This window comes from Schistocerca serialis, chromosome 12 (assembly GCF_023864345.2).
Source record: "Schistocerca serialis cubense isolate TAMUIC-IGC-003099 chromosome 12, iqSchSeri2.2, whole genome shotgun sequence".
Lineage (NCBI taxonomy): Eukaryota > Metazoa > Arthropoda > Insecta > Orthoptera > Acrididae > Schistocerca > Schistocerca serialis.
Window position 1 is genome coordinate 123,666,927 of NC_064649.1, and position 19,487 is coordinate 123,686,413.

Sequence of the window (19,487 nt, forward strand, 5' to 3'; positions counted from 1 at the left end):
ATTTTCACTCTGCAGCGGAGTGTGCGCTGATATGAAACTTCCTCGCAGATTAAAACTGTGTGCCCCGACCGAGACTCGAACTCGGGACCTTTGCCTTTCGCGGGCAAGTGCTCTACCAACTGAGCTACCGAAGCACGACTCACGCCCGGTACTCACAGCTTTACTTCTGCCAGTACCTCGTCTCCTACCTTCCAAACTTTGCAGAAGCACTCCTGCGAAACTTGCAGAACTAGCACTCCTGAAAGAAAGGATATTGCGGAGACATGGCTTAGCCACAGCCTGGGGGATGTTTCCAGAATGAGATTTTCACTCTGCAGCGGAGTGTGCGCTGATATGAAACTTCCTCGCAGATTAAAACTGTGTGCCCCGACCGAGACTCGAACTCGGGACCTTTGCCTTTCGCGGGCAAGTGCTCTACCAACTGAGCTACCGAAGCACGACTCACGCCCGGTACTCACAGCTTTACTTCTGCCAGTACCTCGTCTCCTACCTTCCAAACTTTGCAGAAGCACTCCTGCGAAACTTGCAGAACTAGCACTCCTGAAAGAAAGGATATTGCGGAGACATGGCTTAGCCACAGCCTGGGGGATGTTTCCAGAATGAGATTTTCACTCTGCAGCGGAGTGTGCGCTGATATGAAACTTCCTCGCAGATTAAAACTGTGTGCCCCGACCGAGACTCGAACTCGGGACCTTTGCCTTTCGCGGGCAAGTGCTCTACCAACTGAGCTACCGAAGCACGACTCACGCCCGGTACTCACAGCTTTACTTCTGCCAGTAATTAATGTTTACATTAAATTTCATCTTCACTGCTGCCTTTGTTTAGCCTCTCATATGTGGTACCACTATTTTTTATAACAACAACAACCACCACCACCACCACCACCACCACCACCACCACCACCACCACCACCCCTAATAGAGAGTTGTGAAACTTATATCTCCATTGTTACACATATTTGGGTGTGTCTTCCAAATATTTTAACACAAAGCCGATTTTGCATCTATACTGATGTGAGAATGTTACAATGTCTTTTACTACAAAAATATATCGCCCGCTTGCCGCTCTCTCACTGGCTGTTTAGAACCAGCAGCTGACACACTCCTATCGTTTGCATCATAGCTCACAGTGAGTACCGACAACACTGTTGCACTAAACACGTGAGTACAACACTGGCCGCAGTCTAGACTTTTAGCATCTCCTGCAGAAATGTATGCTATTGTTGAGTGTCAGACCAATTGTAAAGTCAATTTGATTCTGAATACAAATGGATACAGGCAAACAGTTTAAACATGGTTGTTGTTGTTGTTGTTGTTGTTGTTGTCGTCGTTGTCTTCAGTCCTGAGACTGGTTTGATGCAGCTCTCCATGCTACTCTATCTTGTGTAAGATTCTTCATATCCCAGTACTTACTGCAACCTACATCCTTCCGAATCTGCTTAGTGTATTCATCTCTTGGTCTCCCTCTACGATTTTTACCCTCCACACTGGCCTCCAATGCTAAATTTGTGATCTCTTGATGCCTCAGAACATGTCCTACCAACTGGTCCCTTCTTCTTGTCAAGTTGTGCCACAAACTCCTCTTCTCCCCAATTCTATTCAATACCTCCTCTTTAGTTACGTGATCTACCCATCTAATCTTCACCATTCTTCTGTAGCATCACATTTCAAAAGCTTCTATTCTCTTCTTGTCCAAACTCAATGTTAACAAATTTCTCTTCTTCAGAAAAGCTTTCCTTGCCATTGCCAGTCTACATTTTATATCCTCTATACTTCGACCATCATCAGTTATTTCGCTCCCCAAATAGCAAAACTCATTTACTACTTCAAGTGTCTCATTTCCTAATCTAATTCCCTCAGCATCACCCGATTTAATTCGACTACATTCCATTATCCTCGTTTTGCTTTTGTTGATGTTCATCTTATATCCTCCTTTCAAGACACTGTCCATTCCGTTCAACTGCTCTTCCAAGTCCTTTGCTGTCTCTGATAGAATTACAATGTCATCGGCGAACCTTAAAATTTTTATTTCTTCTCCGTGGATTTAAATACCTGCTCCAAATTTTTCTTTTGTTTCCTTTACTGCTTGAATAACATCGGGGAGAGCCTACAACCCTGTCTCACTCCTTTCCCAACCACTGCTTCCCTTTCATGCCCCTCGACACTCATAACTGCCATCTGGTTTCTGCACAAATTGTAAATAGCCTTTCGCTCCCTGTATTTTACCGCTGCCACCTTCAGAATTTGAAAGAGAGTAGTCCAGTCAACATTGTCAAAAGCTTTCTCTAAGTCTACAAATGCTAGAAACATAGGTTTGCCTTTCCTTAATCTTTCTTCTAAGATAAGTCGTAGGGTCAGTATTGCCTCATGTGTTCCAACATTTCTACGGAATCCAAACTGATCTTCCCCGAGGTCAACTTCTACCAATTTTTCCTTTCGTCTGTAAAGAATTCGCATTAGTATTTTGTAGCCCTGACTTATTAAACTGATAGTTCGATAATTTTCACACCTGTCAACACCTGCTTTCTTTGGGATCGGAATTATTATATTCTTCTTGAAGTCTGAGGGTATTTTGCCTGTCTCATATATCTTGCTCAGCAGATGGTAGAGGTTCGTCAGGACTGGCTCTCCCAAGGCCGCCAGTAGTTCCAATGGAATGTTGCTACTCCCGGAGCCTTGTTTCGACTCAAGTCTTTCAGTGCTCTGTCAAACTCTTCACGCTGTATCATATCTCCCATTTCATCTTCATCTACATACTCTTCAATTTACATAATATTGTCCTCAAGTACATCGCTCTTGTACCCTCTACATACTCCTTCCACCTTTCTGCTTTCCCGTCTTTGCTTAGAACTGGGTTTTCCATCTGAGCTCTTGATATTCATACAAGTGGTTCTCTTTTCTCCAAAGGTCTCTTTAATTTTCCTGTAGGCAGTATCTATCTTACCCCTACTGAGATAGGCCTCTACAGCCTTACATTTTTCGTCTAGCCATCCCTGCTTAGCCATTTTGCACTTCCTGTCAATCTCATGGTAGATGTTCATAAAAAGCCAAAGTATGCAGTACCGACTCCCATGGTTGGCAGCGAGATGAAATTTGTTGCCTGCTCACCTATCCTCTCCCCACACTCATTACACTTCTCAGCTAAGGAGGTATCACTGTTGTCCCCCCCCCCCTCCCCCCGCCCCACCCACCACCACCACTCCATAGTGCTGTGCTTGAGCAACAGTGAAATGTGGGTGGCAATAGCTTCTAGGGTGCAGTGCATATGTAACAACAGCAACTAATACTTAAAGAAAAGATCACAGTTATGACACAGTTCATTTCTTGAACTATCTATCGCTCATCCCATGATCTATGCCGTCTCTTGGTACTATCTCCTCAATAGGTCTTCCTGCTGTGATTTATTCTTGCGATAATACTTCAGTCAGTTTAATGTCATTTGTTTTGTTTGTTAGACATTTAATTCTGGATTAATTTTGTTTCTCATTTCATCTAAATGTTACTATCTTGCTCTACAGTTGACAAAAAGCTGGTAAAATTTCCCCTGGTATTCTAATATGTGAACAGCTACTGAATTTTCATTTGCAGCACACTTTGTAAATATAGTTTCTCATAAGCAAATAAAATAGTAATGTGGGTTCAGAATCACGTAATGGTTTTTGAAGTACAATACTTTTGCCTTTAAGTATTACCTCTACTTAAAAAGCAGCATAAATGTGTGTATACAGTATTCGTATGTGTACGAGAACATCTATCGCAAACATATTAAAATACAACAAAAGTTTGTGTGTTGGTAGAATTTAATACTATTTCCTCCTGTGTTTCAGCAAACTGTCAATTTTTTAAACAGAGCATTAGATTGTTGAACTAGCTGGTTCACTGTTTTTCACGTATCTATCCACTGCACTAGCACCACAGGTCAAATGACACGTGATTGATAGAACGAGATCAATAATGCATTGAGGACTTTGTATCAGAAACTCTTCAAAAAGAATTTATACAAAACCTCAACAGCCAAAGCTTCATCTGTCAATGTAAGAAGAACCCCATCTTAATCTATTGAACACTGTAGAAACTTTTACCCTGTCAGAAATAGTTTAGTCTGTGAATATAAGATGACCTCGTATTTTCCAAATGACGAGTTTGGGGAAAAAACCTCACCTTAATAGTTGGTAAAGAAGGGAGATGGGTTAGGTGAAGTACTGATACACATTTTTAGTATACTGCCTGATACAATTTTTACTACATAGGAAAACATTTAATACTACAACTTTTGTTTTTCACTAATGTTAATTGCTGTTCATTGTATTATTTAGATTCATAAGCGATGTCACCAGTGATAACTTAATTAGGTAAAACATATATTCATTTAGCACATATTCACTGTTATACGGTGGAATTCAATAACTAATGCAACACATTTTTTCTCCTGAAAGCAGCACAGTTTTCTTCAGGATTCCAATACACCATATCATTTCCCATTCCTTTCGCTACAAAAAGCTGTTTTTCAACATAACTTCCATTCATTGTGACGGCCTTGTGCCATCTTACAGGGAAGGTCCGTAACCCCACAAGGTACCACTCCACTGGCTGACTTCAAATGTCTTGCGGCTTCAATAACCTCGCCATCATCCACATTCTGCTTCTCACGGAGAGCATCCTTCATTGGACCAAACAGATGGAAGTCGCAAGATGCGGGATCTGGGCTGTAGGGTGGATGAAGAAGTCCAGTCCTATGAAGTTTTGTGAGCTGTTCTTGTACGCACAGGCTTATGTGAGGCCTTGCATTGTCACAGGGAAGAAATTTGTTTCAGTTCTCAGGTATCCGAGTGGGTAGCGCCCTAATTTCTCCACAATATTTCGGCAGACGTACACACTGCCATCTTCAAGTGGTTTCTGACGAACGCTGTGCTGTTCGTCTCGGCGCCCTATATACACTAGCCGAGAGGAACAGCACAGCATTCGTCAGGAACCACCCGAAGATGGCAGCGTGTACGTCTGCCAAAATACTGTGGAGAAATTACGATGCTACCCGGTCGGATACCCGAGAACTGTTCAAATTGGAAATACGTCGGGAAAACTTCAGATCGCAAATTTGTTACCATTTTTGTCGCAATGAACATGCAGAAGTCATTTCTTCAATTTCCTGAGAGCAGCACAACACAATTCAGAGTCAATTGTTGTGCCACGAGTGAGTGCATCAAACGGATTAGCCTCTTAAGAGTCTCAGAAGACCGTCACCACGACTATCGGCCGAGGTAGTGGCTTCGAACTTTTTCTTCGGAGGGGAAGTGGTGTGGTGTCACTCCAGGGTTTCTGGTTTGAAGTGATGAACCCACGTTTCGTCACCTGTAAAAATGTTCAAAAAACAATTTTCACCATCAGCCACTTAACGTGCAAGCAATTCTGCACAGATGGCCCTTTGTTGCTCTTTCTGGTCTTGTATCAGGCGGTGACGAACCCAGTGGTCACAAACTTTCGAGTGGCCCAACTGGTGGACAAGTGTGTCAGCACTACCAGAGACATTCAGTTGTGCAGGAAGGAGTTCGTTTGTGATTTGTCGATCACCTCAAATGAGAGTGTCCGCATCGCCCAACACTGCAGGATTCACAGCTGTGTGTGGTAGGCCGTCACACGGCAGACTGGACAGGTTTGTGCGACCTTGCTGCAATGATCACAGATGCTTCGCCAAACAACTCACTGTGCTTTTATTCATTGCCAGGTCTCCGTATACATTCTGCAAACATGTATGAGTATCTGTGATGCTCTGGTTTTCTGCCAAAAGAAACTCAATGACAATCCTCTGCTCGGACTGCACCTCCGTTACAAAAGCCATTTTGAAGGCTACATATAGTGCTGCCACCCATTGAAACTTCACGTAACTATCGGGGCTGAAGCGGGAATATTCCAAGATGTCCCACATAAAATTCTGCAGTTTTTAAATCGAAACTGGCCAAGAAAAGAAAGGTGTTGCCCCACTTATGAATGTCCCTCGTACTTTCAAACAGAAGTAAAATGTTACAATATTCTATGGAACGGAAAGAGTGATGTAACATATCACTTTGGAGAGAGCGATGAGCTGTCCCCTGCCTTCCACTAATCACAAATGAAGGCTGCGACCTTGGGAACTGTTTTCTCGTTACTTAAGTAATTAGTTTCAACCCACGTGGGCTTTCCATATTTTTCATGCACGTGCCCGAGTTTGGATGGATGCAGGCTATCTGCAGGATGAGGTGACAAGAGTAATCTTTCTGGGTGTTGCAACACCTGCTAGTTAGTCAGTTACATTGTGCCACTGCTACCCCAGCTGTGCAATGCGCTGCAGGCCGTGGAACTTCAAGGATCATGACAACAGTGATGACGTCACAATAAAGGAAGTCACTCAATTACTCACTGGTCATACCGGACTCGAGAGACCATTACCGCAGCAACGTATTTTTGCCATCTGTCCCTGTCTTGGGCTATTTCCTTCTATTCACCTTCAGTACCTAGGCTCCTCAAATCAGCCTTCACATTGTCCTCCTATCTATGCCTCTGTCTCCCCACAGGACGTTTTCCCTCTAAGTGCCCTACCAGTTCTCTGCGGGCTGCCCTGTCCTCATCCATTCGAGCTACGTGACCTGCCCATTGCAGCCTACGTGATTTAATTACTGATTATGCAGGGCTTGAATAGAGTTCGTGAACCTCTTCATTATGCAGTTTTCACTGCTCTCCGCTAATGTCATCCCTTTTTGCTCCGAAAATTTTCCTCAAAATTTTGTTTTCAAATACTTGAAACAGCTTTTCATTTTGCACAGTGAGAGACCAAGTCCCTCACTCATACAGCATGACTGGTAGAATAATAGTTTTGTATATTCTAATCTTTAAATTCCTAGACAATATCCGTGATGAAAGTAATCTATTCAGTGAGAAGTAGCACGCATTTCCTGCCCGTAAACTCTTCTTCAGTTCAGATTCAATCTCATTTCTCGAAGTGATGTCCGCGCCTAGATACTTAAATGTGTTTACTTTTTCAAACTGCATATCTCCAACTCTTAACATTTCCCGATCCACTGCCGTTGGCATTCTAGTAGTAACCACGTATTTAGTTTTGTCTTCACTTATCCTTAGACCTACATCTTCACTAGCCTTGATTAACACATTCGTATTTGCTGTTACAGATTCTTTCCTATCGCTAATGATGTTTAGATCACTTGCATACCCTAGTATCTTAATATTTCCATTTAACTCCACACCCTCTGAATTATCTGCTGCCATTCGTACAATATATTCTAGGACTAAATTAAAAAGTAGCGGAAACAGGGCATCTCCCTGTGTAAGTCCATTCTTTATTACAAATTCTTCCGACTCCAAATTCCCCACGCGTACTCTACCTTTTGTGTTTTTCAAACTCGCTTCTGTAAGTCTAACATACTTCTTTGGTATACCAAGTTCCAAAAGAATTCTGTACAATTTTGACTGCAATACTGAATCATATGGTTTTGTAAAATCTATGAAAAGATTATGAACTGGTTTATTGTATTCCCATTTCTTTTCCAAAATTTGACGCAAGGTAAATATTTGGTCTATAGTTTATCTGTTCCTCTGAAAGCCAGCTTGGTAATCCCCCACAATTTCATCTGCATATGGTATAAGCCTGCTTAGCAGAATATTTGACAAAATTTTGGAACATACTGGTAATAGCAATATCCTTCCAGAATTACTACAATCCATTTTGTCGCCCTTCTTAAAAATTGCGATCAGAATCGACTCCTGCCATTCCTCAGGTATCATCTCTGAGTTCCATACTTCAGTTATCACTTTGTGGACTACTTCCACCAACCTCTGTCCCCCGTTTTTAGCTAATTCTGTAGTTATGCAATCTGATCCTGGTGCTTTATGGTTTTTCAATTTGTTGACTGCATCTCTTACTTCCTTTAACATTGGCTCAGGTATCTGGGGTTCTGCTGTATGTATTTCGTACACCTGCTCATTTCCTGCTTCCTGGTGTACATTTAATAGATGCTCAAAACACGCCCTCCATTTACTTAATATAGCACTGGGGTCTGTCAGTATTCCCCCGGCATCCCTCGAAGTGCATTTGTCCTAGCCTTGAACCCCTTCCTATACCCATTTATGTCTTGGTAAAGTTCCCTAATGTTTTTTTGTTTTACTGTTTGTTTCCATAAAGGAAGTCAGCATTCGTCAATTTAACGCTACGAAGAAAAAATTGGATGCCATTTCACAGGAGCCGGTTTTTTTCTTCAACAACATTTCAGCTAGCATGGAAGAAGACATACTGGTGACTGAGTCTACAGCTACAAAATAACTCCGTCACTTTGCCAGTGAATTACAGCACATAAAACTGCAAAAATTTTAATAACCAATGGTGACTGAAAATTTCATCACAGAACCAACTTCCACACACAACACTTCAAAATTTGTCAGAAATAATAGTAACATATCTGGAAAAGTAATTACATGTCTTATTAAAATATGGCAATTCCTGATTGTTTTGCAACATAAGTGTATTTAACAAACTAAAATGATGAATTTTTCTTAACTGTGATTAGGAAATCTGTGTTCATATTCTATTAGGTATATCACAGTGCTTTCCAATATCACTGCAATTATTTTTTTGTAGCTGTAGTTTAGTTGTTGACAACACTTGCACGACTTTTAATTAAGAATATACAAATACTTCGGCAGCTGCACCCACAAAAGTGGTGCAGGGTCTGGGTAGTGCAAGTTTAGTTCATGCTAGGAGCAGTTCTGCTGCACAAGATCAGATTCACATGCATATGCTAAAATTATCTAGGGTTTATGAAAATTTTGTGAGGAAACTTTGACGATTATTAAATAACACATCAAATCACATTTTAAGCTCACATATTTTTTGGAATAGAATAAATTCCAAACTACAAAACTCAGGACTTGGATACTGCAGCAAGCAGATACGTTTAATTATCATGATCAACAACTGGACATGCCACATAAGCAGACTATAAAGTACTGTTTCAGTCTCCACCCACAATATGATCAAGTCATGTTCTGCTTTGTAACCTCACTGAAGCAAAAACAATTCAGCAGGGGAGTGTTACAACAGGCATTAGGCCATGGTCTAAGTAAGGCCTGTTTCTCTGCCTAACAACTCATCTCCTAATGCCTATCGCAACGAAACTGGTCTGACTGCATCATTCTCTATGTATCAGGTGTAATTTCTGATACAAGATGTTTTATCACACATTTTCAGTTATAATAAATTTTGTAGTTATTCCTTATAAAAAAAGGTCTTTATTATTTTGATGAATGTAAATGTCAGAAAGTATGTACGCGATGAGAAATTTGATTATCTTTGACCAATGTGTTCTCTTTGCATTGAACAATCTATGGACTCAGTGGGTGAAGAAATGAGCTCCTGTGGAGCAGGTTATTGAGAGAGGTTGGGCAAGTGCTGCCCACTGTGCTTAAACAACAATGCTCAAAAGCATCTTTTAAAATTATGAACCACAAAGAAAAAGTGTTATTTAAAATTTGTGACACAATTTCAATATTACTTGCTATGTCCTCCCTACCAAAATGTCCTCAACCCAGTCACAAATTTCACTTGATACCCCCATATGCTCATACCTCTGAGAATAAGTGCAGGTGTGGTAATGACTCTAATGCTTTCCTGAAATCAAAAAACACTGCCTCTACGTGACTGCCTTGATTCAAAGCTTTCAATATGTCATGGGAGAAAAGGCTGTGTTTGGTTTCACATGACTGATGTTTTTGGAATCTATCCTGGTTGATACGTAGATTCTGTTCAAGATACCTAGTTATGTTTGAGCAAAGAACGTGTTCTAACTTTCTGCAAGAAATGAATGTTAAGGATATTGGACAGTAGTTTCATGGATCACCTCTACTACCATACGACATCTTCCAACCAGCGGATTCAAGGGATTGACAGCAGATTATAGTTAATGGAGGGGCTAGCTCGACTGCAAATTACCGTATTTACTCGAATCCAAGCCGCACTTTTATTCCATTTTTTGTAATCCAAAAAACCGCCTGCAGCTTAGAATCGAGTGCAAAGCAAGCGGAAGTTCTGAAAAATGTTGGTAGGTGCCGCCACAACTAACTTCTGCCGTCGAATATATGTAGCGTGACACAGGCATGCTCTGTAGGCACAAAGATAAATACTGGCGCCAAAACCTCTGCGTCAGTAAATAAATTTAAAAAAAAAAAGTGGAAGACGAGCTTTATTCTCCGCCCCGAGTTTCGACCACTGCATTTTCATACATTATCCAACGAAGTAAATACAAATTCCGTATTGTTCATCTTCGAATGTAGCAGAATTTCAATGTGCTACAAAAGTCCGTCTGGCAAGACTGTTTGGAGTGTTTGTCAATATGGCCAACTCTACGTTCTGAATTTTTTCCTACCCCTGAGAAGAGATGGTTGCTACTAGGAACCTGATGAAATGCGAATCACATGCAGTATTCTCTTCACCATAAGAATAATACAAATATAAACATTTTGCCATGTATTCTTTCGTGTTTGCTCCTATCTCATTTAAATCCTGTCTGCCTAATAAACTACGAAACTTGAGTGAGGCAACAGCAAACGCGGAAGAATATATGTATCGTGTCACGTTTATATTCGTATTATTCTTATGCCTAATAGTGATACAGTCAGAAATGAAGCATGACAACTGACTAGATTTTTAAATCTAAGATGACTCTGATTTCTGTGCAGAATTTGATGTACTAAAGAAGCGGCCGCAAAGATTTCCAAACAGAGAAACATTTTTGCCTAACTCTCGTTCAGAACATGTTCTATCATATGCAGTCTATTATTTGGTTCTTGTTCATCATTATCAAAGAAAGCAGCAGTGTAAGTAACAACAAACAGCAGTCTCTTGCCATTGTTTCGCTAATGAGACGATTCCTCTCTTTTTTTATTGTAAGCGGCGGTAGCGTGCACAAAAGCAAGCCATGCCGCGAGCGGCGACAGGCCGTAAACACTCATTATCAGAATGCGACAAACAATGCACGACACAGTACAGTAATGCATTTTCAGCTTAGAGTGGCGTAAACACCTATAACAAAGAGAACGGCACTTATCAGATCAAAGAAAAATAAGCAATCGATTCAAACCAGACGAAGTACGTGAAAAAGGAAGGGTACCCGTATAAATACGGACGGAGCGCCTGACGCATAGCAATGGCTACCTCGTAAAGCTTAACTGCTAAGCTTACAACTCGAACCAAACTACTGTAGCTGTATCGTCATTCATTCGACCTAAATTGTGTCTCCTATTACAATGGACCAACTTTGTTTCGATTTGGAGGTGCGGCCTAAAACTTTTCTCTCCCCTTGAATTTCGAGTCTCAAATTTCAGGTGCGGCTTAGATTCGGGAAATTTTTTTTTCCCCTTGATTTCGAGTCTCATTTTTCAGGTGCGGCTTAGATTCGAGTGCAGCTTAGATTCAAGTAAATACGGTAAGTATAGAATCTGATAGTGGGGCTTTATTCAGTTTTAATGGTTACACTTGCCACTGACACTAACATTTATTTCAATCATCTATTCAATGGCTAAAGGATTAAATTGGGCAGTTCTCCTGGGTTTTCCTTTGGAAAAGAATGTTTGGAAATGCTTTGCTACACTCACTTAGTTTCAGTTCCTGCCTCATCCGTGAATGACTAACTTTGACGACACTAAACAACCTTTACATACAACCAGAATTTCTTTGGGTTTTGTGAAAGATCAAAAGATCATATGACACTATCCTACTACAGCAGCTATTGAAGGCTTTAGACATGATCAAATGTAAACAGTAACTAGTAAAAGAAGCATCAATGCTTACGCCAATGATCATAAAGGCAATTGTCATCTGAGCTACGAAGATAAATTGACAGTGGCAGTGTCAGTAGCACACAATATCCTGAGACCAGGGACTGTAAAATTAAATTCTCTGGTGCTGTAATTTTATCAAGGTCGAAGTGGTGCTATGCAAGGATGTACAGAGAAGTCAAAGGAATTCAAAAGCACCTTTACAACTTGAACAGAAAAGGCAGAGGACTTAAGTTAGATACGTTATCGGCATCAGTGCTAAATGAAGCAAACACGCTGCTGCTAAATGAAGCAAATACAGGGCTATTACAAATGATTGAACCGATTTCATAAATTCACTGTAGCTCCATTCATTGACATATGGTCACGACACACTACAGATACGTAGAAAAACTCATAAAGTTTTGTTCGGCTGAAGCCGCACTTCAGGTTTCTGCCGCCAGAGCGCTCAAGAGCACAGTGAGACAAAATGGCGACAGGAGCCGAGAAAGCGTATGTCGTGCTTGAAATGCACTCACATCAGTCAGTCGTAACAGTGCAACGACACTTCAGGACGAAGTTCAACAAAGATCCACCAACTGCTAACTCCATTCGGCGATGGTATGTGCAGTTTAAAGCTTCTTGATGCCTCTGTAAGGGGAAATCAACGGGTCGGCCTGGAGTGAGCGAAGAAACGGTTGAACGCGTGCGGGCAAGTTTCACGCGTAGCCCGCGGAAGTCGACGAATAAAGCAAGCAGGGAGCTAAACGTACCACAGCCGACGGTTTGGAAAATCTTACGGAAAAGGCTAAAGCAGAAGCCTTACCGTTTACAATTGCTACAAGCCCTGACACCCGATGACAAAGTCAAACGCTTTGAATTTTTGGTGCGGTTGCAACAGCTCATGGAAGAGGATGCGTTCAGTGCGAAACTTGTTTTCAGTGATGAAACAACATTTTTTCTTAATGGTGAAGTGAACAGACACAATGTGCGAATCTGGGCGGTAGAGAATCCTCACGCATTCGTGCAGCAAATTCGCAATTCACCAAAAGTTAATGTGTTTCGTGCAATCTCACGGTTTAAAGTTTACGGCCCCTTTTTCTTCTGCGAAAAAAACGTTACAGGACACGTGTATCTGGACATGCTGGAAAATTGGCTCATGCCACAACTGGAGACCGACAGCGCCGACTTCATCTTTCAACAGGATGGTGCTCCACCGCACTTCCATCACGATGTTCGGCATTTCTTAAACAGGAGATTGGGAAACCGATGGATCGGTCGTGGTGGAGATCATGATCAGCAATTCATGTCATGGCCTCCACACTCTCCCGACTTAACCCCATGCGACTTCTTTCTGTGGGGTTATGTGAAAGATTCAGTGTTTAAACCTCCTCTACCAAGAAACGTGCCAGAACTGCGAGCTCGCATCAACGATGTTTTCGAACTCGTTGATGGGGACATGCTGCGCCGAGTGTGGGAGGAACTTGATTATCGGCTTGATGTCTGCCGAATCACTAAAGGGGCACATATCGAACATTTGTGAATGCCTAAAAAAACTTTTTGGGTTTTTGTATGTGTGTGAAAAGCATTGTGAAAATATCCCAAATAATAAAGTTATTGTAGAGCTGTGAAATCGCTTCAATCATTTGTAATAACCCTGTACACTATCCAGCCCCATTAATGTGACCACATGTCAAAAGCTTGACTAAACACCTTTTGCAACAGAGACTGGTGCGGTACACACAGGAAGAGTGTTAGTGAGGTTCTGGAAGGTACCGGCAGGGATGTGGAGCCACGGAGACTCCAGTGCCGTGGTCAGGTGTACTACACTTTTCGTATGAGGATCTTCGGTGGATACGGGTGTTCGAGGTGGTCCCACAGATTCTCAATCGGGTTTAAATCTGGGGAGTTTGGTGGCCAGGGGAGTACAGTAAACTCATCCTGGTGCTCTTCGAACCACGCACGTACAATACGAGTTGGGTGATACACTGTACCGTCCAGCTGGTAAATGCCATTGTGCTGAGGAAGAACAAACCACATGTATGAGTGAACATGGCCCTGAACGACAGATATACTTGTGTCGATCCATTTTGCCTCCCAGAATGATGACACCACCCAGGGAATGTCCTCTGGCCTGGACCCTTCTGACAATTTTTGCAGGGAGTTTGCTTTCAGACATTTCGTGTCACACTCACCAATGGCTAGCTGTCCTAAACTAAACTCCTCCCACACAGGCCACGAAGGTCCAACAGTACCGATCGGCCCCCGTGTCATCCTCAGCCCGTAGGCTTCACTGGATGCGGATGTGGAGTGGCATGTAGTGAGCACACCACTCCCCCGGCCGTATGTCATTTTCAGAGACCGAAGCCATTACGTCTCAATCGAGTAGCTCCTCAGTTTGCCTCACAAGGGCCGAGTGCACCCCGCTTGCCAACAGCACTCGGCAGACCGGACAGTCACCCACCCAAGTGCTAGCCCAGCCCGACAGCGCTTAAAGTTCGGTGATCTGATGGCAACCGGTGTTACCACTGCGGCAAGGCCATTGGTGGCTAGCTGTCCCACAGAGCAAAAACCTGACTCCTCTGAGAACACAGTGTCACCACACAGTGGACGTCAGTTGTGATATTGGTGTGCAAATTGCAGCCTTAGTTGGTGATGAACAGCAGTCAGCACGGTTGGATGAGCCAGCCACATGCTGCAGAGGCCCATTAGCAACAATGTTTGCTGAATTGTCATTCGTGAGACACTGTTGGTAGCCCTCGGTTCATCTGGGCGGTCAGTTGCTCAATAGTTGCACGTCTATTCACCCGTACACACCTCCAGTCGCCATTCACCTCTGTCATCTATGGGTCCTGGTAAACCACAGTTGCCTAGGCGCTGCATTTGGATAGTGTCATTTTGCCCTGCACAATATACTTCAACTACAGGGCCATGCGAACAGTTTACAGACTTACCTGTTTTGGAAACGCTTCCAGCCATGGCCCGAAAACCAATGACAATTAACTTTTGCACGGCAGATAAATCGATCCTTTAACACCATAAGACAATCACTGCACTGTTTTCCACACCCTCTTCCATGTTGATGCCGAACATAGGCGACGATCACATTAATGTGACTAGACCGTGTCGTACTTTTGCACTACGAGTTCCAATCACACATCGACACAGCACTACGAACTCAAGCAGTGATCAGATGTGTCACGAGCCGACAGCTACATGATTATGTGAACACAGTTTGGCTTGCTGAGATTTCTTGCATTCAAATAGCAACTAAGCCTTTACAGCCTCTGAGGATACTTCCATTGTCAGAAGAAAAAACAGCCATGGAAAAACATCTTAAGACTGTGACCCAATGCCTCTACAACTGAAACCACCAACCAAGGAGCTTCTGTCCACACCGCACTGCTGAAGGGCCGAGCAAACAGAATGTGTTCTCAAATACGTGATAGGCTCAACTAATTTTGAGTTCTAAAACCTAGTATGTTTCCACTGACGGCAAGTGTTTGTCAGAGATGAGGTAAGATCAGCATCAGGAGTGACCTAGGGACGTGGTACAGGACCACTCCAGTTCTCAGTGTACATAAATGTTCTGCCAAACAGGATGAACAACAATATGAGACAATTTGCTGACAAGGTCAGGATGACTTGAATAGAATTTCTGATCTATGTAATGGTTGACAGCTTATTTTAAACGAACATTAATGGATATGGGGAGGATAACATTTCCTTAATGTCTGAATACAGTATTAGTGGCTTGTTGCTCAGCTCAGCTATCTGTCCAGGAAAAAAAGAGTGAAAATGTATCTAAAATTATGTTGCTCTGATCTTTTACACACACACACACACACACACACACACACACACACACACACACACACACACACACACACACACACACACACAAAGGAGGGGGGGTGGGGGGGGGGGGGTGTCAAAACCACGGATAGCTTATAAACACACTTTTTTTCCCAACACATCATTTGCTAATGGGACATGAAAGAAGGGAAATTATAACAAGATAAAATGAATCATTTGCCATGCACAGCTAGGTGGCTTTCACAGTATTAAAATAAATCTAATCCAGATGTAGACAGTTAATCACTGGCTAAAGGTAGCTTAGGCACACAAGAATGCGCTTACAACTTTCACTGGTCACAACACAAAAGCTAAAATAAACAGAGGTTTTTAAGGTTGCACACTTACACTTGCAGGTTTTGCTGAGGCAGACACTTTAGCTCTAGACCGCACTGCTGGCAATTCTGACACATCCATCGGTTCTGCTGCAGCCATCTTCATCTCTTTCTCTTTTGCACGCATCTCGTCACTCCATTTCTAGAATGTAAACAGCCACACTTGCTACGTACTCTTCGTGTAACCAAAGTAATTCACATAATAACAATGTAGGAAAAGATAGATTGCTACTTACCGTAAAGATGGCACATTAAGTTACAGGCAGGCACAATTAAAAGACACACACATAAGCTTTCAGCCACAGCCTTTGTCAGAAAAAGAAAGACACGCACCATTCACTCACACAAGCAAGCAGACCTCATGCACACTTGACCACCATTTCGGACCAGAATGCCATTCTGGATGAACAAGGTTAACAATATTATGGAAAAGATAGATTGCTACTCACCATAAAGATCATAAAGATAAAATGTTGAGCTGCAGGCAGGAGAACAAAAATTGTGGCATGTGGCATTCTAGCCGGAGCAACAGGACTTAGCAGCAGCAGCAGCAGCAGCAGCAAGAGAGAGAGAGAGAGAGAGAGAGAGAGAGAGAGAGAGAGAGAGAGAGAGAGAGAGTTCTCTTCCAAAGAAGGCTTCAGTATAAAGCTAAATGTGTAACAGTGTTTTTGTTGTGCCTGTCTGCAAATGAATGTGTTATCTATATAGTGAGTAGCAATCTAACCTTTCCATAATGTTGTAGATATTCCAACTTGGACTTTCCAGTGTTTAATGGACAAGGTTAACTTACCAACAGGAAGAGGCTGCATCACACTAGCAAATGCATGTCTAGTAATTCCTAAACTGACATATTTGTGTCTACTGCTGTGCTTTTTAATAATTTATTAGCTCACACAGTTAATTTGGGTAGAGGCTCCTGTCAAAAAACCTTTAAGCGAAGTCCCAATTGAGACCCCACCACACCAGCATGAGTCGCAAGACCATGACAAGCACCAGCCAACAACCTGACCAACAATAAAGCTTGTTTGTTGGTTGTTGGCACAGACTAAGAGTAACTGGAGATGTTAACATAACTATCAAACAATTTTTGCTAAGTTACCATTTTTGTTCCATCCATGGGGAAAAAAAAGGGAAGAGTAATACATGGCTCTACTCAATCATAAAAAAAATTTAACCACGTAAATTACTACAATATAAGAGTTACACAGTGGCATCACTTTGTATTTTTCAAAGTTGAAATATGATACACATAATAAGCACCAAAACATTCATCAAAGATCTGTCCAATACATGATACAAATTTTCTGACATCATCTTGTGTCTTTGGTTTTTAAATTGAATAGTGCATTAATTATGACACAAAGTTATTGTGGTGTTCCATAAATCAACACATTATTAGAACATTTATTTCAAATTTCCATTTGTTGGATTCGTCAACTGAATCTAATTGTTACCTACCAACTTAACCTTAACATGGGGTTTCATTATCTGTTACCTTTTTCATATACATCGCCCGCCCACACACACACACACACACACACACACACACACACACTCACTCACGCACACGCGCACGCACAAAGAAAGAAAGATCACACCCTACCCAATTATTAAACAATCCATGTAATAGGATTTTTAATGAATGTAATATTAACCCATTTGTTGTTCTCTATACTGCAAATTATGTACGAGAGCTATTCAGGAAGTACTCAACCTTATTTTTTATCACTGAAACAAGCAATGGTATCAGGGCAATCTCTATGTTTGTATGCACATCAAGTGTGTGCGCCTGATTTTTTTCATGATTGCGAAAACAAGCAGTTAGCGGCTAGCCATTGACAAGTGAACACACCTAAGTGGTAGTCATCACATTTTGTGTTTTAGGCAAAATGACAGAAAAAGTGGAACAATGTTATTGCAACAGACTGTTTTCAGCTTGGGGCTAATCATGTTGAAACAATCCATAACGCCTGACAAGTGTTTAAGGACAAAGTACTACACAGATAAAGGAGTGGTACAGCTTCTTCAAAGATGACCCCTTATCAATGAGGACTGCAGCACATTCAGGGAGGCCCTCAAATTCACAAACGAGGTTGTTACTGATTGTGTACAGACCTTGGTAATGCATGATAGAAGAATCAAATCAGAGAACTTGCAGATGATGTTGAAATTAGTATTCAATCCGTTTATTTCATTTTAACAGAGCATTTGGACCCCCGGAGGATCTTGGCCGAAGTTGCTAACAATGAACAGAAGTAACTTCATCCAGAGATTGCACAATATGTGCTAGACACTGGGAACAGTTACCCCAACTTTTGTAACATAGCAATCACTGGTGACGAGTCCTGGGTTTATGGGTACAACTCAATGACAAAGTTCCAGTCATTTCAATGGAAGCGGACACAAAAACATGAGCCAGATCTGCATGCTGGCTGTCTTTTTTAATTTCAATGGCATGGTTCATCACTAGTACACCTCAGAAGGTGTTCATGTCAGTAAGTACTACCAAGAGGGTCTGCACCACCTTCATGGAGCTGAGAGATGCAAATGGCCGGACTTGTGGGCAGGGGACATTTGGAATCTTCACTCACCATTCACAATTCTCAGATTTTTGGGCCAAAAATGACACGGCTGTAGTTTGTCAGCCTCCCATTCCCTTGACCTAGCATTGAGGCAGTTCTGGTTTCTCTAAATTGGAAAATACCCTCAAAGGGACCAGGTTTCAGAACAAGAAAGAGATTATGCAGAATTTGATAGAGCAGCTGTACATCATACCAAAGGGACTCTCTTCTGATTCTTCCAGAAGTGGCAGCAGTGTTGGGAGAGGTGTGTAGAAGCTGAAGGGAACTACTCTGAAAGTGATTGGAGTCAAACAATTTTATGCGACTTAAGACTGATTTTGTAAATAAAAGACATACATTTCTTGAACAGCCCTCATATTACTTATTACGATTAACAATGTACAAAAAGACAGAATGCTACTTACCAGAAAGAAGACACAAAGCTGCAGACAGGCACAATTTAAAGATGCTTACATTAAACTTTTGGCCACAATCTCCATCAGTAAAAGAAAAACGCTTACCATTCATATACACAAGCAAGCACACCTCGTGCGTACATGACTGCCAACTCCAGCATCTCGGGCTGGAATGCTGACCCGAGATGCTGCAGTTGGTGGTCATGCGAGTGTGAGGTGTGCTTGCTTGTGTATATGAATGGTGCGAGTTTTTCTTTTACTGATGGAGATTGTGGCCAAAAGTTTAATGTAAGCATCTTTAAATTGTGCCTGTCTGCAACTTGATGTGACTTCTTTACAGCAAGTAGCATTCTGTCTTTCCCTACATTTTTGATATTCCTACCTGGAGTTTCCACAGTTTTATTAAGATTTCGGTATTTTTATGTTAAAGGTAGCAAATAAAGAGATGAACAAATCTCTATTAAAATCCGCTGTGCAAGCGTCATTCCAATGGCAAACTAGAGATGGCAGATAAATTTGCACTAT

General features: G+C 41.9%; 1 protein-coding gene and 3 non-coding genes across 4 annotated transcripts in view; all 4 read right to left on the reverse strand.

Moving 5' to 3' along the window:
• The window catches only part of LOC126428159 (uncharacterized), a 140,206-nt gene that overhangs the window by 94,224 nt on the left and 26,495 nt on the right, over window positions 1–19,487 (reverse strand). Inside the window, exon 3 of the mRNA XM_050090069.1 lies at window positions 15,999–16,127. Within this exon, the coding sequence (XP_049946026.1) occupies window positions 15,999–16,127 (129 nt within the window). The remainder of the gene's footprint in view (window positions 1–15,998; window positions 16,128–19,487) is intronic.
• Trnas-cga (transfer RNA serine (anticodon CGA)) lies at window positions 61–134 on the reverse strand. Its single transcript has one exon. It is a non-coding gene; the product is annotated as a tRNA-Ser (tRNA).
• On the reverse strand, window positions 363–436 carry Trnas-cga (transfer RNA serine (anticodon CGA)). The gene has a single exon. It is a non-coding gene; the product is annotated as a tRNA-Ser (tRNA).
• On the reverse strand, window positions 665–738 carry Trnas-cga (transfer RNA serine (anticodon CGA)). The gene has a single exon. It is a non-coding gene; the product is annotated as a tRNA-Ser (tRNA).